At 40.5% G+C, this 23,994-nt stretch overlaps 1 protein-coding gene across 1 annotated transcript in view; it reads right to left on the minus strand.

The window, feature by feature from the left end:
- Window positions 1-261: 261 nt before the first annotated feature.
- col28a2a (collagen, type XXVIII, alpha 2a) overlaps window positions 262-23,994 on the minus strand; it is a 51,112-nt gene continuing 27,379 nt past the window's right edge. The window contains exons 7-36 of the mRNA XM_034186731.1: window positions 23,555-23,599; window positions 23,452-23,478; window positions 23,339-23,383; window positions 23,205-23,249; window positions 20,959-21,012; window positions 19,920-19,988; window positions 19,747-19,815; window positions 19,501-19,569; window positions 13,595-13,663; window positions 12,689-12,757; window positions 12,517-12,585; window positions 11,108-11,176; window positions 10,950-11,021; window positions 10,784-10,852; window positions 10,624-10,695; window positions 8,841-8,909; window positions 8,613-8,681; window positions 8,452-8,520; window positions 7,905-7,973; window positions 7,548-7,616; window positions 4,215-4,283; window positions 3,554-3,622; window positions 3,384-3,464; window positions 3,152-3,187; window positions 3,040-3,076; window positions 2,174-2,731; window positions 1,747-2,051; window positions 1,411-1,624; window positions 1,134-1,325; window positions 262-1,054 (exon numbers count right to left, since the gene is read on the minus strand). Of these exons, the coding sequence (XP_034042622.1) occupies window positions 1,047-1,054; window positions 1,134-1,325; window positions 1,411-1,624; window positions 1,747-2,051; window positions 2,174-2,731; window positions 3,040-3,076; window positions 3,152-3,187; window positions 3,384-3,464; window positions 3,554-3,622; window positions 4,215-4,283; window positions 7,548-7,616; window positions 7,905-7,973; window positions 8,452-8,520; window positions 8,613-8,681; window positions 8,841-8,909; window positions 10,624-10,695; window positions 10,784-10,852; window positions 10,950-11,021; window positions 11,108-11,176; window positions 12,517-12,585; window positions 12,689-12,757; window positions 13,595-13,663; window positions 19,501-19,569; window positions 19,747-19,815; window positions 19,920-19,988; window positions 20,959-21,012; window positions 23,205-23,249; window positions 23,339-23,383; window positions 23,452-23,478; window positions 23,555-23,599 (2,826 nt within the window). The 3' untranslated portion in view covers window positions 262-1,046. The remainder of the gene's footprint in view (window positions 1,055-1,133; window positions 1,326-1,410; window positions 1,625-1,746; window positions 2,052-2,173; window positions 2,732-3,039; window positions 3,077-3,151; window positions 3,188-3,383; window positions 3,465-3,553; window positions 3,623-4,214; window positions 4,284-7,547; window positions 7,617-7,904; window positions 7,974-8,451; window positions 8,521-8,612; window positions 8,682-8,840; window positions 8,910-10,623; window positions 10,696-10,783; window positions 10,853-10,949; window positions 11,022-11,107; window positions 11,177-12,516; window positions 12,586-12,688; window positions 12,758-13,594; window positions 13,664-19,500; window positions 19,570-19,746; window positions 19,816-19,919; window positions 19,989-20,958; window positions 21,013-23,204; window positions 23,250-23,338; window positions 23,384-23,451; window positions 23,479-23,554; window positions 23,600-23,994) is intronic.

Below are 23,994 nucleotides of genomic sequence, written 5' to 3' on the forward strand. Positions count from 1 at the left end.
AAGGGATTATGGGTAAACTGAGCCTCCGCTCACACTGATTGAAAACATACATTTAATTCAGCTATACAAACAGTGACCAACCCTGTAAAATGACAACAGAATGTTTGATCCCTGATTATACAATGACTACGTAAATATTCCTCATAAAATAGAATTCACTGTAGAACTTTTATAGTAGTATTCACAAAGAAATAGTCTCCTATAATAGCTATAGCTGCCATATACAATCCAATTAAAGGGTGTTAAAAAAAACAACACATAATTGTAATCAGAGCATAACATTTATATTTCAATAAATCATACATCAACATAAGGTAAATTAAACCTTTTCTACAGTGGTTGTGCTTATAAATGACTGTGTGGACAGAAATGGCTCAGAGAATTATACATTTATATCTTTACAAAAAATCTAAAATGTGAAGAAGGTGATTTATGTACTGTACGTCAGTAAGAAGCTTAAGTTAGCCATTATGGCTACATGCAGCTCTCTGGTAGCGAAGTTTATGCCAATGAAGTTTATGCCAGTTTGAAATGTTTGATTTTTCATTTAGTTAAAATAGTTTTTGATATTTGTTGCACATTACTTGATATATCAGTAGTGGGAACATCCAAAATAGATGTGGCTCTCAAGATGACCCATGCCCATGACATATAGTACCATTTTATGAAATTCTCTGTCCAAGATCAAACAGGTCCAAAAGACAGGTCCAAAATCACTTCAGTTCACAGTAAGTTGAAAACCAACACAGGTGATTCCAACTGTGTATTATAACAATGTATATTATCATTAGCTTCACTGACAACAGTTTCAGCACCAGAACATCATCAAGCTTCTACTCCAGCCCATTCTAACCTACATGGACATATTTGATTGTCATCACTTCCCTGTAGCAATGCTGGGATGTTAAATCATGACAGATATTGAAGCACAAGTGACAGAACACACTATAATTAATAACAAAACATATTCTATATTAGAAGAGGCCTCTTCATTTTAGCTGCTATCACGATGTCTTCAGAAAACAGCCACACCTGTTGTTCTCCTTTTATCCAGCTGAAAGGAAATAAGGTAGTCAGAAGAAGAAAATGAAAACAGAATGTACACTATGTACACTATTTAGGATCTTATTTACCTGTTCTGGATACAACACAAGCTGTCTTGCATTCATCTTCTGTTTCATAACGGTTGTCATTTCCTCCACAGCCTCCGTACCAAAACTGTGCACAGGCATTGGCTTGTTTCTCGTAGTACCAGCGGATGTTGTAGTCTCGGCAAGGGCCTTGATCTAACCCAAGGTTACAGCGGGGATCGAGAAGAGTGGATTCTGCTGAAGAAATGTTGTATTAGATGCACATCTCATAAAGTATGTGATGCATTCATTGAGAAATAAACAAAAGGGTTTTGCTCACCTCCAGGCGGGAGAGGAGTAGCCCCGAGTTGTAGCTGAGTGGATCGAGCTGAACCTGAACTATGTACTGATGAAGATGTTGATGACAATGAAGATGATGACGAGACATCAGCTTCATTGGAGTTTTCTCTCACAGATAATATAGATGTTTTGTTAACTACAGCCTGCACATAGGTCCTGAAGTCTAGGTCTTCCCCTTCATCATCTTCTTCCACCTAGGGAAAGACCATGGCATAAAAGGACATACATTTTGTGATGAAATATATAATCAGTGCTTTATAAATCATAAAACAGACAAACTAATACAGACAAATATTTTGAAATGCTTAAAAATGACCTGAATAGCCACGTTATCTGCAGTGATGGGGAGCGTAAAAGTGTCTCCACGGCCTCTGCTGCTGGCATGCCTCTGATTTAGGATGTCCTCTTGGTAACTGTAAGTATTACTATATCCATTGTTTCCTTGACCATAACGATCACCATTGTTCCCATAGCCATTATAGCCATTGTTATTGACTCCATATCTATTGTTACCCAACATATGTCTATTGTTGTCATTCCAGTGCCCATTCATAATGTGATTGTAGATAAGGGCACCTTTTTCATCTTCACAGAACTGACTGACAAGTTGAGACTCCAGTGCTAGAAAGATACAAAAACAGTTTTAAGCACTTTATAACACACCACTTGAATGCAGTACCATGTTAGATGAACAGAAAGCTGAAGGTATGCTAATAACTGGATAACATGACTGTTATTATCACCTGATAAAGTATTGAAGTCATCAATACGGTACATATGTTCACTGTCAGGATCAGAAGCAATGAGATTGAGTTCTCGCAGAAACTCAGCCTGGGTAGGATCAGAAGAGTTGACGATTCCCAATGCGTACATCTCAATGTTTGCAGCATGAGCTTCCCGTACTGCTATATCAAGTTTGACAGGCTCTCGTTTGTCTGTTTGACCATCAGTGATCACGATAGCCACTTTCCTGACACCAGGCCGGGCACTGAAAAAAGCTTCGTGAGTTGCCTTTCTGATGGCGGTCCCCGTGTAGGTTCCCTCGCCCATATATGGCATATTTCTGATTGCCTGCTTAACATCCTGTTTGCTCATATAGCGAGCCAAATTGAACTCCAAATGGACTTCTAGACTGTAGAGGACCAGTCCAATTCTGGTGGCATTACGCCCAACTGTTGTCCGGTCCACCAACCTTGTGACAAAGTCTTTAATAATTTCAAAGTTCTCTGGACCAACACTTTCTGAGCTGTCAATGACAAACACAAGCTCCATTGGCCTTTCCTTGCACTTGATTCCACATCCTGAAAACAAATAAACAAAAAATTTCTTTGGCTTTAGGAATTTGTATGACATTTGTTCAGAAACACTACTTCATGGTATGTTTTTCCAAATGCCAAATTTAAAAATGTATTGCTTGTAGAAAACATGGTGCCAGAATAGGGCTCCTAACCACCTATACTGTCTTTCACAGCTCCACATTGATGTCACTTATGAATTCAGTAACAGTAAAAAATCTCATACTTGCATCTCATTGCACATCATACAAAGAAAGGTTCTTTCTGGCTGGGTTTATCCTCAGCAATAAACTAAATGTGACTTGTGTTCTTACCACAGATTTCTCTAATGACCTTAATAATATCTTCCCTCTGAAAAATATGAGAAAGTTCACATTAATGCAGATCTCTATGAATCTCAAACATTAGTTAAACTGACAAACATACTGTAAGTCCTGCATCTCCTTTTGCTCCTGGCCTTCCCTGGGATGAGAGAAAAGATGAAAATAATGACACAGGTTCGGTCGCATGAAAAATAAATGAGCTATATAAAACAATAGTATAATGATGGTGATGATGAGGTGATGCCTATGATTAAAGTGATTATTGTTTAAGGGTTTTTTAACAAATAATGATTTGATCATTATTTGAAGTTGTGACAAATAATAAGTGTACTTACTGCCTCACCAGGTAAACCAGGCTCCCCTATGTCTCCTCTAGTCCCCTTCATTCCCCTCTCTCCTTGTAATCCGCGATCACCCTGGAATAACAGGAAGACATTTTTATCATGTAGACAGTTTCCTTGATAGAAAAGTAAAAATATGTGGAAGATACCTCTGAGGCCATTACCTTAACTCCAGGAAATCCATCTCCTGATGGTCCTCTGGGCCCAGTCATACCCTGAGATCCAGGTTCACCCTAAAATTAGATTAAGTCTGATTGAACTGTACTGGAGAGTTAAGAGTGTTATGATATTTTGATCTGTTTGCTTGTATTCTCTGTTAAAAAAAGATCAGAAACTGATCTGAAACTGAAAGACTAAACTCATTCTCCTACTGAGCTCCCTGCTCTATGCTACCTTTTGTCATTTTCCTGAAAACTTCAAGTTATGATGAATTTGTACCCAAATCTGCTGGGGATATTGCATTTCTACACATTCTACACACACACACATTTACACATTGTGCCCCCCATTAGATGAGCATAAACCAAACTAAAGCATTGAACTTCTTTTTGTTTATCTTGATTTTCTATTTAACCAATTATACATTATTTGGTGACACTAATGTAGAGAGAGTTCACCCGCATCAAATCCGTGACACCACAAATAACTGTGGTGTGTTACAACGTGTGAACCCATGCCAGTGTAACACTTTGCAATGTGCAAACTTCCTGGGTTTATAGTGATCATTTAAGGCTTCACAAATTCCTCAACATTTGCGATCATGTTATGTAAGATTTTACCATGGGCTAAGTGTGAATTTGAAAGGACTATAACAAAAATATTTACCTTTGGGCCTTGAATACCTTCTCCTGGAGGTCCAACTGGGCCGGGAGGTCCTGATCTCCCAATATTTCCCTTAAAATAAATGTTTAAAAGTAATTAGATTATGAGTTGATGAGAGGACACAAACTACCAGCAAACTTGAAGAATCACTATTTGTGTAATACAATCCTCGCTTGTTCAGTTGAATCTATATTATAATAGCCAAGTGGCCTCTGTGTGCGTGTGTGCATGCGTGCGGCTTCGATCACGCAACAGCCGGGGAAAGCTGACATTTGCTGTTTGGGATGAACGCTGCAAAAACAGAAAGTTGATAGGACTAATATTTTTCGAGAAATTAGTAATTTTAGCTAACCAGTAAACAATGGACATTGTGCTGCAATGCACCATGGGAGTTTGGTTTTTTGAGGTTTGAAATGTTATTGTGGTTTATGTTAGTTTAACAGTGTTAGTGTTATTGATTTATTGTGTTTTTGTAGCTCATTTGGTTTAGTCATTTTGGTTTAGTTTAAATGAGTTTCATGTTGCTCTTATCACGAGCGACTGTTGGGACCATGAGTGAAATATGTTGTTTTTAATGTTTTCTGCCACTGTCTTTGTTAAATTAAAAGCACCTGCTTAGAGTAGCTGTGCGTGCGTGTGCGCGCGTGTGTGCACGCGCGCGCGTGCATGCAACTTCGATCACAGAGAAACTGCGGACAGCTGGCATTTGCTGTTTGGTATGCTTTGTATTTTGGGTCAAGGATGAACGCTGTGAAAACGGATGTTGCTAACTACTTTCTGGACTCACACACCATTCCAGCAGGGGGGCGGTAAGTCATCATTATATTAAAAGCATGAGTATGGTGAGTGAATTTAAGTTCAATGTAAGTACATAATATAATTGTAAATATGTTAAAAATACATGGATGATACAAGAAAGTGAAAACATTTATTTCCATTGTAGTCCATTTAAAATAAAATGACAAGAGAGAAGTAGAAATAAAATAACAACAATAATAATAATAGTGTGTATATGAAACAAGAGAACCTAAACAATTTATAAATACATTAAGACAGTAAATTAACATTAAAAAGTACGTAATTAATGGGAAATAAAAAGGTTGAGTTCTTCTAAAAACTGTTAAGGTCTAAGGTTCTAAAAACATTCTGGACTCACACACCATTCCAACTCATTGTACAAGCTTTGTTTGATTTATTACCACCCTTATCGCAAAACGTCAGCTATATTTCATAAACACTACCTAATTTAGAGCCCATGGATCCCTACGGGCAACATGCTAGTTTATATTATAATAGCCAAGTGGCCTCTGTGTACATCTGTGCATGCGTGCATGTGTATGTTTCGATCACGCACAAACCAGGGAGAGCTGGCATTTGCCATTTGGTATGCTTATGTATTTTGGGTCAAGGATAAACACTGCAAAAACAGAAAGTTGATAGGACAAATATTTTTGGAGAAATTAGCAATTTTAGCTAACTAGTAAACAATGCATAGTGTGCTGCAATGCACCATGGGAGTTCGGGGTTTTGAGGTTGCAAACATTGTGGTTCATGTTAGTTTAACAGTGTTGTTAGTGTTATTGACTCATGGTGTTTTTGTAATTCAATTGGTTTAGTCAGTTTATGGTGCTCTTACCATAAGTGAGTTAAGTCTCACGTTGGTACCATGAGTGAAAACTGTAGTGATTTTAATGTCTTCAGCCACTGTCTTTTTTGCCAAATTATAAGCACCTGCTTTCAGCAGCTGTGTGTGCGTGCAACTTTGATCACAGAGAAACTGTGGACAGCTGACATTTGGCATTTGGTATGCTTATGTATTCTGAGTCAAGGATGAAGGCTTGAATGGAACGTTGATCAGACAAATATTTTTGAAGAAGCTACGGATATAGCTAACAACACTGAACAATGGATGCTGCTAACTACATTATGGACTCACATGCCATTCCAGCAGGAGGCAGTAAGTCAGTATATTAAAAGTGTGAGTGTGGTGAGTGATTTTATTGAAAACACTGATTTCCATTGTGGTCCATTTAAAAATCAAATGTCAAAACAGAAGTAAAAATAAATAATAATAACAATAATAAAGGATTATTAACTGAGCACAATGTCTGCACAGGAAAATATCAGACTGAAATGTTGACAGTACGGACATATCATAACGAGGTTAATATTTTGTTTATTATAACCCTATAATATATATATATGTATATATAAACACGCAATCTTCCGGTATCGCCCGAATATGAAAGCTGCTGACTGTGTTGGGTTCGTAGTCAGACCTGTTTGCTTTCTTCACCTCCATGAAGAACTTGATTAACATTTGCCTGCATTTTGCAGTTCTATCAGACATTGCAAAAAATTTTATATCATCAGCACAGCAGCAAAAATCCCATAACATTGCAGTATATGACCAAGGGGTGCTATATAAAGAAAGAAAAGCAGGGGGCCTAATACAGACCCTTGTGGAATCCTGCATTTTATGGCAACAAGTTTTTGTTATTGTACAGGACACGGTGAGAATGACTGGTTAGGTAGGATGTCAACCATGCAAGGACATTCCCAGCAATCCTCAAGTAATTCTCCAGCCTACTGAGTAGTATATGATGATCCACTGTATCGAACGCAGCTCTAAGATATAACACTAACAGAACGGTGGAGGTAGCTGAGTCCATTGCAAGCAGGAGATCATAGACCACTTTAGGAAGAGCTGTCTCTGTGGAATGGTGTGTTATAAATGCAGACTGCAGTGGCTCAAAGAGGTCAGTTAAGTGGTCTCAATAAGGTGGTCCACGAGCTGCTATGAAACCACTTTTTCAAGAATTTTAGAACAAAATGATAGGTTTGATATCAGTCTATAAATTTTCACTAGACTGGGATCAAGGTTAGATTTCATGAGTATTGGTTTAATCACTGCAGATTTAAAACATTTAGGAACAGTTAGTGACAGATTAATAACTTCCAGTACAATAAGCCAAAGAGTAGGTCACAGGTAATTAAGCATTTTCGTTGGTATAGGGTCAAAAAGATACGTTGAGCATTTAGTGGAAGCTACGAGTTTTGTCACCACACCCAGTGAGATACTATTAAATTCAGTAAATCTAGGTGAGGTATCAGTGATGGCACCCACATCAGTAAAAGGATGCAGAGGTGGGAGTAAGTCATGCTGGGATATATTTGACCTAATGTCATCTATTTTCTTTTCAAAGTAATCAAAGAAATCTTGAGCAGTAAATGGAGAGCAACTTAACAGGTTTTTGTCCTTGAATAAGTGTTGCCACCGTGTCAAACAAGAACTTTGAATTATTGTTCTTAAAATTATGAGTAAATCATTCTTACTTGGGGTCCTTGTAAACCTTCTCCGGGTGGGCCAGGCAAACCTGGTAATCCTCTGAAACCGATGTCACCCTGAAAGAGATAGGTGTTTTAGTTTATGTGACTATTCATCATGGGTGCCCAAGATCTGCCTTCCTGACACTCTTAGGTGTCTCCCTGTTCCAACACACCTGAATCCAATGAAAGACTCATTAGCAGGCTTTTAATGAGTCTTTCATTGGATTCAGGTGTGTTGGAGACAGACAACTAAGAGTGTCAGGAAGGTAGATCTCGAGGAATGAACTTGGGCACCCCTGCCCTACATACTCACACAAGCAAAAACAATAACAACCAAAACAAACAAAAAATGAAGACACCTACCTTGGGACCAGGAATTCCAATGCCTTCTGGGCCTGGCTCACCTGGTAAGCCTGGTAAACCTGGAGGGCCCTGTAAAAATTCCATATATATTTTTATTTTATTACATTTTTATTTTTATTATTATTTTTCATTTTTAATTATGTAGATCAGTACTTGTCAAACTGGGGATGGTGGTTTGGGAAGAGAGGTATTCTGAGGCATTGCAGAATCATGAGTCAGAGCAAAAAACAACAAAATGGGGAAAAAATTATAGGAAAGCGAAGAAAACCAAGATGTTCATCAATTCTGTCTCCAAAATAAAAATAAGATCTGATAGCTTATCTTGTTCTTAGGATGTATGTCAGTGCAGTGAGTGGATGATGCTGCCTTAAATGAAGCAGTGTAGATGAAATCTTAACATGAAAATTAACATGTACAAAGGTGAACACATTTAAATTATGGTAATAAGGAATCATTTTGTGATATTTGGTGGTGGGATTTTTTTGTAGTTTTAGGGAGGCATCAAAGAAACAACTTGGATACTACTGGATTAGGTGATGATACAAACCACAGGACCAGGGAGGCCTTCGCCTTTTGGGCCAAATGGGCCTGGCAAACCTGGTTGACCACGATCACCCTGGTAAAACAGAATGCAGTGAGAAACACCAACTTCATAAAGATGTCCAGATCCACTTGGTGGAAAGAGTTTTCATAATACTATTACTACACCTTTGGACCTGGAAGCCCATGACCTGTTTCCCCGATATGCCCAGGAAGACCAGGAGGACCAACATCACCCTATAAATCAATCAACAAAATCATCACAGTGATGCATATCTGCAACAGTACTCTGATGCATAAGGTTGCAAAAGAATATCTGTCAATCTTTCAAGCTGTCTGCTACTCATCTACCTGCCAAGAACTGGTTTAACAGACTGTTGATATGTGCTTATTTACCTTTGGCCCTGCTATGGAGCGTCCTGTGGGCCCTGGCATGCCTAATCGGCCTGGTATGCCGGGTTCTCCCTGGAAGGCAAGAGATGTCAGGTACAATTTATGGTCTTTTTATATACTCAACAAAAATATAAACGCAACACTTTTGGTTTTGCTCCCATTTTGTACGAGATGAACTCAAAGATCTAAAACTTTTTCCACATACACAATATCACCATTTCCCTCAAATATTGTTCACAAACCAGTCTAAATCTGTGATAGTGAGCACTTCTCCTTTGCTGAGATAATCCATCCCACCTCACAGGTGTGCCATATCAAGATGCTGATTAGACACCATGATTAGTGCACAGGTGTGCCTTAGACTGCCCACAATAAAAGGCCACTCTGAAAGGTGCAGTTTTATCACACAGCACAATGCCACAGATGTCGCAAGATTTGAGGGAGCGTGCAATTGGCATGCTGACAGCAGGAATGTCAACCAGAGCTGTTGCTCGTGTATTGAATGTTCATGTCTCTACCATAAGCCGTCTCCAAAGGCGTTACAGATAATTTGGCAGTACATCCAACCAGCCTCACAACCGCAGACCACGTGTAACCACACCAGCCCAGGACCTCCACATCCAGCATGTTCAACTCCAAGATCGTCTGAGACCAGCCACTCGGACAGCTGCTGAAACAATCGGTTTGCATAACCAAAGAATTTCTGCACAAACTGTCAGAAACCGTCTCAGGGAAGCTCATCTGCATGCTCGTCGTCCTCATCGGGGTCTCGACCTGACTCCAGTTCGTCGTCGTAACCGACTTGAGTGGGCAAATGCTCACATTCGCTGGCGTTTGGGACGTTGGAGAGGTGTTCTCTTCACGGATGATGCAAAGGAGATTTGTTGCACTGCATGAGGCAAATGGTGGTCACACCAGATACTGACTGGTATCCCCCCCCATGAAACAAAACTGCACCTTTCAGAGTGGCCTTTTATTGTGGGCAGTCTAAGGCACACCTGTGCACTAATCATGGTGTCTAATCAGCATCTTGATATGGCACACCTGTGAGGTGGGATGGATTATCTCAGCAAAGGAGAAGTGCTCACTATCACAGATTTAGACTGGTTTGTGAACAATATTTGAGGGAAATGGTGATATTGTGTATGTGGAAAAAGTTTTGGATCTTTGAGTTCATGTCATACAAAATGGGAGCAAAACCAAAAGTGTTGCGTTTATATTTTTGTTGAGTGTATTTGAGCTAGTAAATAAGGTGTAATAAGGTAGTAAATCAATATTTTGGCTGACAGTATATATTACACTTTTTGTTCGTGTGATACACACTATTTTTTTTAGAGTATATGTCAGATTTATTTGTACTAGTTTGGGAGGTCCTACAACTTATATGTATACTGAAAAGTCACACTGAATCACACTGAAAAATCATTGATACTAATAATAATAATAATAATAATAATTATTATTATTATTATTATGACTATTTATATAGGAATTTCAAGGGATCAAAACACTAAACAAAATAAAGTCTAATAAAAGAATAAATGCCAATTACAAGAAGTACACTACAACAATGCACAAAAATCCCAAATTAAAAAGCTTATAATACAGAAAAAAAGATGTGACTTGTATCTTGTGTGACTTTCCTCTGCAAAATATGGTAAATGCTGAAAATAAATGGACAGTGTTTGAGAACAGAGAATATGAAAATAAATGGGGTCTCAACATTACACCTTTCAAACCATAAGCTTCATGTATTGCTGGCTCGTATATTGCCTTTAATTCTTACCTTTGGGCCTGGGGGCCCTGTGATCCCAGGAGGGCCATGTAAGCCACGGATGCCCCTCTGACCCTGGTCACCCTGGGAAGGATTACAGCATTTATTTCATAAATATTGTTAGACAAATCATAACCACAATATCCACAAAGTGGATATATAACATTTATACCTTCTCCCCTTGAGTACCAATTCCTGGTGCTCCTTCAGGACCTCGAAAGCCAGGCAAACCAGGCTCCCCCTGAAAGTGGAAAAATGTATTAATAATATAAATTTTATTACAGCGTAGGCCTTGTATACTACTTTGAAATGGAATTTTCAGGTGTAGTGTACATTACCTTCTGTCCAGGAGCCCCATCCTCTCCTGGAAGACCAGGAAGCCCACCCAAACCAGCTGCTCCAGGCTCACCCTTCAAAAGCAAAATAGTATTTGTCTGATTTTGATAGATTCAGAACACCGATCTGAACATGATGACTACATCATATTCAAACTTACCTTTGGCCCAGGCTCACCAATTCCTCGCTCTCCTGGAGTTCCTTGTTCTCCTGGTAAGCCTTGGTCTCCCTAACAATACAAATATGATAACATATATAAAAATGTTACCCTAATAGGTTCCAGCAGTTGTGTTGCTGGTATTGTTATTTTTTAAAATAGCTATGACAACTTTACAATATCTGATCCACTGAAGACAAATCCTGATATGAATGATCCTGCTCATTTAAGTGCATAGTGTAAAATATATACTGAAAGTGACCTGCTAAACCAGCACTGTTGCCTCACAGCAAGAATATCATGGGATCGCTCCCCATCTATGGCCTTTCTGTGTGGAGTCTGTATGTTCTCCCTGTGTTTGCATGGGTTACCACAGCCAAAGACATGCAGGTTAGCTGAACTGGGAAATTTAAATCTGGAGTGGACAGGTTAAATCTGGAGTGGACAGGTTTGTGAACTGGTGTGAGGCCCACCAACTGCAAATTAATACAAATAAAACAGTGGAGATGTTGGTGGACCCCAGGTCTGTTTAAGACCGTAGTCTGGTAGCCATACATGGGCGTAACATTGAGCAGGTGGATTCATACAAATATGGGGGTTTACATTGTTAACAACTTAAGCTGGCTCATTCTAGTGGCAAGCATTTGCGCCTGAATCCATCAGCGTATGCACTTTCTCTGTCGACTCCGAATGTTTGGCGTATGTAGGAATAGTATGTTGTGTTACGGTGCAGTATTACCAGCTGGTTTGGCAATTTAATGGTTAAATAAAAAAACTCAAATACCAAATCTGACAAAAATAACTGGCAAAATCATTGGTATGGTGGTACCTCACACTTCAAGATTTGTTCGAACAAGCAATCCTCAGACTTGCAGACAATATTTTTTTCGGATGCGTCTCATGTATTGCACATACTTAACTCAGGAAGGAGGTAGAGAGTTCCTCTCTGTAAATATAACCCATACAAACACTCGTTTATCCCACTGTCAGTGGAGCTCATAAATGAGCGGATGGCTCAGGGTGGACAGAAAAGATAGTATAAGGTCATGTGTAATGTGGTATGCTTTTGTTGATTATGTATTTGTATTTTAATTTTGATCTATTATGTAATTGTTTTTGATGCGTGGGTGGTATGTGTTGTATGTGTTGTTTGTGCAGCAGACCCCTCTGCCCAAGACAAATTTCTCCCCAGGGAGACTAACAAAGACACTGACTATGATGTGCGTGCGGGTGTGAATGTGTTTGCTTGCCTATATGTGGCCCTGCGACAGGCTGGCGTACTGTGCAGGGTGTACCCTGCCTCATGCCCTATGACCCCTGGTAAACGGGTATAGAAAAAAGATGGATGGACCTCCTAACCCTCCCTGACCAAACAACTACATACAACTTGGTTTCCATGAGTATTTGCAAACCTTGGGTCCAGGTAAACCTTCTCCTGGGAGTCCTCTGACCCCTGGTGAACCTCTCGGCCCCTCAACACCCTAAGCAATAACAAACATTGGAGGGTTTACTAAAAATATATATGTATATGTTATGCTTGATAAATATGCATGATAAAAAGTTGGAGAAAGACATAATGATGACCTTCTCCCCCTGTATGCCCAGTCCTGTCAATCCACTTGGCCCTGGAAGACCCGGGGGGCCAAATTCTCCCTGTAAGTAAAACAAACATTGTCAATTTAGTACACTCTCATAAATCTCAATCAATTAACAATAACAAAGTTTTTTATAATAATAAAGTGGTGTAGATCTTCACCCAACACTAATTATCAACCAGTTAGTCATTGTTTACAAACATTTTCAGCTAAACTTTGCTCAAGAGATGACATAAGGAAAATATCTCAAGTGTTTCAATTCTTATATTTCTTTATGTTTGAAACATGAATACCAAACATACCATAGTTTTACTCATAACTGGAAATATCCGCATAACACAATCAATACACAGAATGATTTTGATGGCATGACTTAAGTTTCAGGTCAAAGTCTTCAGGCATGAATTTGTTATAGAAAAATTGACTGATATATGTAGTTATCTTTTCCAAAATCAACATAATTCCTGCATATTGGAATGTGAATTTACTACTTTTCAAACCAATTTTGTTTTGCACAGGAAATAATTTTACATAAAAACAATTCTTCTTATAGCTGAAGAGGTGGTATAAAGATTGGGTGATGTGCATCTCAGTGCATTTGATATCAGTTTGGTTGCTATTTGGTTATTTTAATCTTCAGTAAATCTACCAACCCAGAACTAGTTTTCACAATGGCACCCTATAATGGACCATTTACCGGGAAATTTCATCACCCCTAGAAAGTCAATGACTACTACATCCCCTCATTCAAGAACCAGATGTTTGTTTGCTCCCATCTGCTGTCATGTTAATCACCAAAGAACCATCTTTGTAACTGTGGCCTAGAGGGCTCCCTTGCGGAATTGACTGAATGTTTGTACTGAATTAACTTCATAGCTGAGAATTTAGAACCAACCTTATCTCCTTTGATCCCTACACCAGTCTGTCCTCTCGGCCCCCTCAGCCCTGGCAGACCCCGATCCCCCTGTGGAACAGAAAATCAATTATTTTCTGTCATCGCACACACTTGCGAAATACACATTGTTCTTACCCAGGATAGCATGAGAGAAGAGCATGTCTGCTCCTGTTACCCTCTTGTGACAGATACAACATGATCTTATGCACCAGGAATGGAACTGTGTTTTTTCTTTCCTCTTTTTATGTCACCTTTTGACTGATTCCTTCCATGTGCTCTATATTTTGACTAATGCACCTACATTTTGAAGTGCAGTGAAAAGCAGACATACAGACATGACAATTAAGGGGGCTTCTCACCTTTAATAGAAGTCCTCAGCTCGTTTTTACAGCTAGCACAATTTAGTAGAGAAGGAAAACATATAATTGACAGGCTGTCTGGTACAGGTCAAACAGATGTGTAGTTGCTTGAGGACATTTTCAGTGTAAGGTTTATCTATTTCTTTATGAGTTCAGCAACCACTATCAAATTTACCCATATGATATGACTTGACTGTCAGTAAACAGTGTATAAAATATAATAAAATATGCCTGTGTATCTTGCTCTCAGTTTTGCATATCTCTGTTGAATCTCAGCACTCAGTGTTTGAATGGTGGTGGTGGTGGTGGGGTACTATATGCAGTTATTGTAATAGAGATGTTCCATCCTGTAACATGTTGCAGCATGGGGGGGGGGGGGGGTATGTTGTTTCAACAGGCTTAATGCACTAAAAGCAGAGTGAGTTAACACTTGAATGAACACTTGAGCTGTGAATCACTGAGATGGAACACAGGGTCTGCCTTGGGCAGATGCAATGGATTTGTTGCAGGATGTCAAACTGTGAAACTAATTACACCTGTATAACTTTCAAAAAACTCAAAAAGCAGCCTCATTTACTGTTTGCTTTTCACTAAATATGAACTCTTTACCAAAGATATAGTATTACATGAATCAGGTATTTTAGAATAATATTGTTTTTGTTTACCTTGAATCAATTCACTGGCCTGCTGCACCCTAGTAGTAATTGTCTTCAAATGGTTCTAAGACTTGGTTACAGTGGATATGACACCTAAGAAATTAGGTAAAACTGATATAAATATCAAAAATATACATACAGTATAGTAAGTTGAAAGTGGTTTTAATCATTATCACTGAGAAATAAAGTTTGTACAGTTTCTCAAAAGTGTGTTTCTTGGAAAGCGCGCTGGCAGCGTTCCATCAGCGGTCACGTGATGCCATTACGTCACAGAGTGTAGAGTCCAGTCTTTGTCTGTTAGATTGACAACAGGAACAGACAGACTTTCGGACTTGGGGGTTTACATTGTTAACAACTTAAGCTGGACTTTCTTTCGGACAAACATTCAAACCAGGAGCATTCTGACAGCGAAAATAATGCTGACGGTGCTTATGGCGGAGCCAAAGTCGAGGCGAGAGACGTGCCAATTCCGATGGATTTTGAAAGACTGCAGAATACAGAACAGTAAGGGAGGCTTTGATTTTTGTTGCTGCTGTTTATAACACTATAATTATAGCATTTTCAATTCTAGCGTCTGTTTACCGCCTTTGTTATTTTTCCCGGAGCTGCGATAGTGTAGCTACTACTTGTAGACCACCGTCATTACCTTCGGGTTTTTGCCGTTTTCGAGTGTCAGGCATTGCATTCATCCGTGTTTAGTTACGTTATTTTCACAAAAGAATAGGAAATAAACGGCGAAAGTTTTGAAAAAGATCGCTGAAAACAACAGTGAACATGGCGCCGCTGTGTTTACTAGGTACTGCACTGATATTTTTACAAGTTTCTTGACCATTTCAAGATTATTGTGAACATATTATTTGGGGTTGACATTTATGTGTTCCTGTGAGTGGTGCGAGAACATGGAGACGGTAGAGGAAAGTGTCTGCTGTCGGGAGCAAATGCGGGTGTGCGAACTGAGGGAGCGGCAGCCTGACATTTCGTGCATCACACAACACCGCGGCTTTCGATCAATCTACATGGACTTGAAAAGACTAAAACCTTTCGCAATATGCTGCGACACACTGGTCAGGCATATCGACAAACAAGTCCCTGAGAGCTGTGTTTAATCAAAGTTTCTGCCACTAAAAAAAAGTGTAAACAACGGCTGCCAAGTGTGCAAGCCGATACGGTCTACAGGCAGTGAGGTATTTCAGGTTTGGTGCTTAGCGGGAAGCTGGTCACGGGATGTACACATTTTTCAGTAGCGGGACGTTCAAATGTTGTATATAATGGGAGAACCGCGTCCATTTTCCCAAAACGCTTAGGTTGACCGAATTATATAACCTTTGTTACATGTAATAAGACTATGTTGTTTTTAAGTGTCATATCCACTTTAAAGTTGTAAACAGCATGAAGAAATTTTATCATTATACTTGAAAATTGGCCCCAGTTAATTAACTTTCCATACATGTAGTTAAGGTTTTGTTGTTAGCTTATAATGCAGTGAATGGCCAAGCATCCTCTTTTCTGGTCGAGCTCATGAAGCCTTATGTACCGTCCCCCGCTATGCATTCTCAAATTGCAGGCTGATTTTGTATTCCAAAGAATTTAGCAGATGATGGGACTCTCTACTACTGCCCAGTGAGATTAATTCATTCTGATCCTAGCAAGTTCTTAAATCCACATTTTAAACATATTTTAGATATATAATGACATTTTATACCTTATTGGCTGTTCCTACAAACATTTATCACTTCACCAGGTGAGACGATTAACTGTGATTGTACACTGTACTCAAAGTTTCTGTGTAGGCTCTCAGTTGTCCAGGTGGTTTCCATAGTAGAGAAGCTTGAATCTTCGACTGGACTGGGTTGCTTGATGCGAGGAGGTTTCGCTTCAAATCGCAGAAGCTTCCTCAGCTAAAATTCTTGCTCTGGTGGTCTGACTTGTGTCTTGACTCTTGTAGAGAAGAATAATCAAGAATTCACAAAAGCTGGAGTTTTAAACCTAACCAGACCCCTCCTACCGAGAGGCAGACTGCTATAGGCTAGTGACTAAACAATAGCTCTAATTAGCACCTATTGTGCTCTAGATGGCACCCTCCTAATGACAGGGCAGCTGTCCCTCCTAATGATGGGACGGACCCTCTCCTGGTGGCTCTCTTGACGACTCTGCTGATGACGTGAATGACTCATTACCATGAACAAAAGACTGACTGAAACTGCTTTGACCTGAGTACCCCATTGTAAACAGGGGATAAAGCGTGTCTCAGACCCCCTCCCCGGTTAAGGCTGGGTTTCAAATGTTTCACAAAGAATGCCTCCTTGACCCCTCTCTCAAACCATTTCTTCTCTCTGGCTAATATTTTAACTTCCTTGTCCTCAAACGTGTGGTTAGTGTCTTTAAGGTGGAGATGAACTGCAGACTGAGGTCCACTGGCGCCCTCTCTGCGGTGCTGGTATAGCCTTTTGTGTAAAGGTTGCTTAGTCTCACCTATGTAGTGTTCACTACAGTTTTCCTGACATCTGATAGAATACACTACATTGCTCTGTTTGTAACTAGGGATCCTGTCCTTAGGGTGAACTAATTTCTGTCTGAAAGTGTTAACCGGTTTAAATAAACCCCTGTCTGGAGCTGCCTGTTCTCTCCAATCGGCAAACAGGCAGCTCCAGACAGGGGTTTACAGAAAACCAACTCACACTGACCAATATCTGCTCTTTGGCTCAAACCACCCCCTTGAACACAAGCTCGGGGTGATCAGGACGCTTCAACACAGAGCCCTACAGGTGCCCACAACTGCAGAGGGAAGGGCTAAAGAACAACAACTTGTCCGGAAAGCCCTCACAGTATGTGGGTACCCACGATGGTCCCTGGACAAAGTGCAGAAGTCCCAGAGAACAAAGAGACAAGATAGACAGGAGACGGAGACAAGAAGAAGAGGAGTGTCTCTCCCTTATTTAGCAGGAGTAGGGGAAAAAACTACAGAGGATCTTCAGACAGCACAAAATCCCAGTTTACTTTGAGACAGAAATTAGTTCACCCTAAGGACAGGATCCCTAGTTACAAACAGAGCAATGTAGTGTATTCTATCAGATGTCAGGAAAACTGTAACGAACACTACATAGGTGAGACTAAGCAACCTTTACACAAAAGGCTATACCAGCACCGCAGAGAGGGCGCCAGTGGACCTCAGTCTGCAGTTCATCTCCACCTTAAAGACACTAACCACACGTTTGAGGACAAGGAAGTTAAAATATTAGCCAGAGAGAAGAAATGGTTTGAGAGAGGGGTCAAGGAGGCATTCTTTGTGAAACGTTTGAAACCCAGCCTTAACCGGGGAGGGGGTCTGAGACACGCTTTATCCCCTGTTTACAATGGGGTACTCAGGTCAAAGCAGTTTCAGTCTTTTGTTCATGGTAATGAGTCATTCACATCATCAGCAGAGTCGTCAAGGGAGCCACCAGGAGAGGGTCCGTCCCATCATTAGGAGGGACACCTGCCCTGTCATTAGGAGGGTGCCAACTAGAGCACAATAGGCGCTAATTAGAGCTATTGTTTAGTCACTAGCCTATAGCAGTCTGCCTCTCGATAGGAGGGGTCTGGTTAGGTTTAAAACTCCAGCTTTTGTGACTTCTTGATTATTCTTCTCTACAAGAGTCAAGACAGAAGTCAGACCACCAGAGCAAGAATTTTAGCTGAGGAAGCTTCTGCGATTTGAAGCGTAACGTCCTTGCGTCAAGCAACCCAGTCCAGTCAAAGATTCAAGCTTCTCTACTATTGTACTCAAACTTTAGGACACATTAGTAAAGCATAGGACTGTCCTTCCTTCCTACCTATCTCTATCCAGTACAGATCAGCATTTGGATCTGGCACAAGGGTTACACCGGATACCCTTCCTGACACAACTCTAGTTCTACATGGAGAAATTTGCTCACAGCTCCTGATGTTCCCAAGCAGTCAAGTCAAGTACTAGCCAGAATGTACTCTGTCTCACTTCTGAGATCTGGTGGGATCATGTGTGCTCAGAGCATTATGGACTTACCAATAATGTTAACATGGTTTAATTTTTCACATTACTAAATAAATGGTAAATGGACTGCATTTATATTGTGCTTTTCCATCTGCATCAGGTGCTCAAAGTGCTTCACGTATCAATGCCTCACCTTCATCCCAATGTGAGGCTGCTGCCATGCAAGGCACCCACTACACACCAGGAGCAACTAGGGGATTAGTCCATTTAGTGATTTTCCAGTCAGGCGGGGATTTGAACCGAGGATCCTCTGGTCTCAAGCCCAACGCTTTAACCACCAGACCATTGTTCTTTTTCTCTTCTATGAAGTCATGAAGTTGCTAGACAGAGGTTTTGGTGATGCTGATATCTTTGAAGGAGAATGATGGTTCAAGTCTGTTGTTTTACTGTCTGGTTGTGAGACTTGGATGCTACCCAGTGACCTAAGGTGATGAGTGGATGTCTTTGGTATTAGGTCTCTTTGGAGGATCCTTGGGTAACCCAGGAATGGCGCTGCATGAATTCCAGCAGCTGGAGAATGCAGAGGGGATCCCCACACTTCACCTGGCTGCTACAGATGGATGGTTACTTTTGTGAAGTGAAAATCAATTGGTTATCTGTCTGGGTGGTTGCCATTCAGGACCCAAGGTGGTTTTGTGGTGTGATGGACGTGGTAATGAGCAACAGCAGTGCATGCTCACGGACTCAACAAGTCAAGTTGACTTGACTTGACTCTGTACTACCAAGCCATGCCTTTCTGATTGTTGACTTTCAGACTTGCTCAGTTTAAGGTAATTACGGGTGCTTACTCTGAGTCGTGTCTTCATCTTCAGTTGTTGCTCGGACTTCAACACTGTTAATATTTTACTGCTTAGTTCTGTAATGAGGCACTTGTAATAATACCTTAGGTCCTGGAAGGCCCTCGCCTTGGGGTCCCTTTTCCCCTTGAAAACCTTGTGGTCCTTGAGGCCCCTGTAAACAAAGCCACAGTGTCTTGTTTGCCACCTAAACAGATAAAAGTACCCTCAAAAGAACATGTTTTAGCACTTCTCTTTGGCACAGAGAAAACAGGTGTTCCTCAGAGACAGACAAATTATATCAACAAACATTTTATTTAACATAAACTCTGAAAAGTTCATCTTAACTTACAGGAAGGCCAGGTTCACCCACTCCATGAGGACCAGGAGGACCTGATCGGCCTTGGAATCCCATATCACCCTGCAGTTTAATACAAATGTAAATTAATATGACTAATGCAACAAAACAGCAAATAAAGAATTACAAAATACAGCGAAGTTCATTCAGTTATTTCATGCATTTACCTTTGGTCCAGGAAGTCCAATACCAGTTTCTCCCCGAGAACCAGGTGGACCAGGTAGGCCACGTTCACCCTGTTGCCACAAACATTTAGAGCAAAAAGGTCAGTGTTAGGTCAATATGGACAGAGGTAATTTGAATACTTTGGGGCTGCCTTGACCAAAGGCAAGCCTCAGGTTGGGTTTGAACCAACAACCTTCTGCTAATAAGGTAACAACACCATCAAAATATGCTGCTTGTGTCATAAGAATTCCTTTTTCCCATTTGTCACTCAATTTAGACACAGGGTCAAAACTAAAGAGAGTGAAAGTTGTACAAAGTTGATCCATGAACTGATTAATGCAATGTCCTTGTGAAACCGTGGGGGAGTTCACTCAGAACATTTTAATTCTGCAAATTATTCAATACTGAGAAGCTTCTCACTATTTTTTGCAACAGCTTTGCTTTACATTTTTTTTAACCTATAGTTTTTTCTACAGTAGTATACTATATTTCAGCATGTTCTTATGCATAAGTAAAAACCTACAGTTAAAATCATGCAAATATAACAGAACTAGAAAACATCTCAGTGTAGACCACCATGACTTGTTTTTGCCTTTGTATGTTGCCGACATGTCCTCACATAGTAAGAAACACTACTTTTCCATGTATGTTATTAAGTGCCGTGTTAGGGAAGCTGACGGAGCTATAGGCAGTTCTGAGGCTGTATTTACAAACAGGATATGAGTCATTAGCAAAAGAGTGTGATTTTGTTTTTTAAGATAGCAAATTACAGTTGTGATGGAGAAGACTTTGGATCATTTACAAGTGTTGAAGCAGGTGTTTATTACAGGATAACAGGCTCACATGAAGCCCCTTAGTTAAATAAATCACAAAAGTAAAGGTCAAAGCAGATGTGCACAGTTGCTTAATAATAGTTTTTATTAAAAAGCATCTTTCATGATCCCTCAATCAATAAAATCAACAACCATTAAACAACAGACAATAATCGAACAACCATGGAGGACAGCAGCAGCATGATCAAGTTGTTCAAAAAATTCTAACCTGTTTCCCCTGTGGGCCCTCAGGGCCGATGTCCCCTTGTGGTCCTGGTAACCCCTGGCAAGAACAATATGAAGCCATTAAGAATGTGTCATCCATTCATATTGATGAATGTCTGCAGCTCGTGAATGGGAACCATGTTAACCCCCAAAACGTGAATCAACTGCAAATTGTGAATTATCCACAAACCGTTAACTGCAAAATGTAAATACTGAAAATATCTCCCAAAATGTGAACGCGGATCTCACAAAACGTGAATATCATTCATGAGATATATATGTTTTTTCACTTTAAGTAGGTTATGGGTTTCAGTTTATGGCTCAATTACTGCTGGAAATCTTGATCGCAAACCTTATCACCGCAAAAAATGATTTTTTTTATTATTTTTATTTATTTATTTATTTATTTTTGCGGGGGTCACTACAGCCTGAGGAGGTGATCTGAGAAGCTCTCAATGTTGAGGAGTTTGACTGAGACAGTCCACCTGTCAAACTCACAGAGATGAGGTCATTCCTGGCTCCATTCTGGATCGACAGACTGTGGGACTTTGATGGCTTGATCCTCATTCTTGCCCATCTGAGGAGTTCTTCGAACCTCCTTAAGAGTCGGCAGTACATGGCGCTGTTTGCAGTAGGCTTGTTACGTCATCCATGTAACTCCGCAGGGCTGGTAGCCGTTGTCCTGACCACGTTCTTATCCCTCGCCCCATTTGCCTACTGCCAATCAGAATCACCTCAAAGGTTGCCGTGAAGATGATGGGAGAGATTGAGCAGCCCATTGCGATGCCTTTCTCAAGCTGTTGCCAGTTGGTGGTAGCATCCTGTGTGGCATAGCAAACTTGCAAACTATTGAAGTAGTTGAATACCAGCTTCTGGATGCAGGTTGGGATGTAGAAGAACTCCAAGGCAAAAGTGATGAGCTGGTGAGGGACCGAACCATAGGCATTTTCCAGATCCAGCCAGACAACATGCAGGTCTGACTTCTCACGCTTGGCTGACTGAATCTGGTTCCAAATCATGGTTGAGTGCTCCACACAGCCTGGGAATCCTGGAATGCCTGCCTTTTGACAGCTGGTGTCAATGTAGTTGTTTTCTAGGAGATACCTGTTGGCGCAAGGAGTTTTTCCTAAACCAGCATTGCCCACATGTGTTTTCACACCAGGCCTGCTTTGAGTTGCGTCATGCGGCGTCATGATGACGTCAAGTTAATGCAACCTAGCGCCGAGTTGATGCAGCCTAACGCCACAATACCATGAGAGACGCAAAGGCCGTTGTGAAACGGACGCAAAAAATTAAACATGTTTACTTTTTTAGCGTTGAGCACAGTATGCAGAAAGGAAGTAGTTTTCTCGCACGTTGAGGCAACTTAACTGTACTTAACGTGACTGGGTGCCACACCCATACAATATAAAGCTACCCGATGCCAATATATGATTCCTGCTATGCTCCATTGTTGCCGAGCTATAAATCACGCAGAACTTTTTATACTGTATACACAATGCAGTAAAACTATGCAGCTCAAAGAGCACATGTGAACAATTAAAAGAAAAAAAAAAAACTCATTACAGCCTGGCTGCAGCTTCTCGCGCTCACCTCCTCAAGTTCTCTCACGATTGTGTTAAATAAAGTCCATTAAGTCCTGCTCCCAGACTGATTGCCAGCAACAGGACATGTACACATCAAGTATACTCGTCACAGAGGACATCACATCCACTCATGGATGGCTCACACGTGGCTGCAGCTCCGCGGTCACAGTAAGAAATATAAACTAGAAGAGAAATCAGAGCGCACACCTGCTCATTACAGTCTGGCTGCAGCTCCTCGGCGCTCTCACCTCCTCAAGCTCAACCCCCCCCCCGCTGCGTGCAACTGATGCAGACATTCCTGCGTTATTAGATACGCAACATACGCAACTTGGAGAAGGCCTGGTGTGAAAGCGGCTTAAGGTTAGACCTTACCTTTGTGAAGCACCTTGGATTGATATGTTGTGATTTGGCGATGTATAAATAAATCAAACTGAATTGGCTGGTCATGAATTCTGTGGCATTTCTTATATAAGTTGTGATTTTTGTATTTGCAAATATGCACATGTAAAATGAAGTCTATATACAATATCCAGGACAGCTAATTTCCTTTGATAATAAATATCAAATTGAAATTAGCTCCAAAGTGCTTTATATGTTTTTTAATATCTGCAAGCAGCTTTCTTCTCTCACTCATCTGTCCATCACAATAACATCAATAACATACCTGTAGACCTCTAAGTCCTCTTGCACCGGCTGAACCCTCACGACCCTGAAGCACATTGATAACAGAAGGAGAACCACATCAAACTACATGCAGAATTACATATTAATCCTACCATTATATAGTGCTGGCATTACCCTGTCTCCCTTGATACCTGGAGTGCCACATTCACCACTCTCACCCTGTGCAGAGCGTGAGTATTATACAGGAAGAAACTGTGGGCAAAGGCGCACTTATCAGAACCACATACCTTCTCTCCTTTATAACCTGGTTTTCCCTGTAAATGAAATTCATGCTGTGATAGAACATACATAGAGTCTAAATCATCTTTTGATATTAAGAGTGGCATTTACCTCAGCGCCTTCCCGTCCAGGTAGTCCACCTAGTCCAGCTTCCCCCTGATATGACAGGACCAGGCAAATTTGTTACATCAGTGATCTCACATGACATATAATCACAAAGATGAACAAAAAGCCAACTCCATTCTATCAATGGAGATTGGGTCTAGATTCATTCATTCATTTTCTATACTGGTTCATTCAACTTAGGGGCACAGAGGAGTTGGAGCCTGCCCCAGCAGTCATAGGGCGAGAGCCAGGGTACGCCCTGGACAGGATGCAGGTTTATTGCAGGGCTGAATCTAGATTCTTCAACAAATATTTAATTTTAAAACAGCTCACAGGGGAAGAGTTGAAATTGATTTGTGGTTTTCTGGCATTGGAGGTCAGGCTTGAGAAGGTTTGTTAAACCATGATGAGGAATGTTCAGCTGAAGAAATAAGGATTACAGTCCT

The sequence above is a fragment of the Thalassophryne amazonica genome, chromosome 14 (assembly GCF_902500255.1).
Source record: "Thalassophryne amazonica chromosome 14, fThaAma1.1, whole genome shotgun sequence".
NCBI lineage: Eukaryota > Metazoa > Chordata > Actinopteri > Batrachoidiformes > Batrachoididae > Thalassophryne > Thalassophryne amazonica.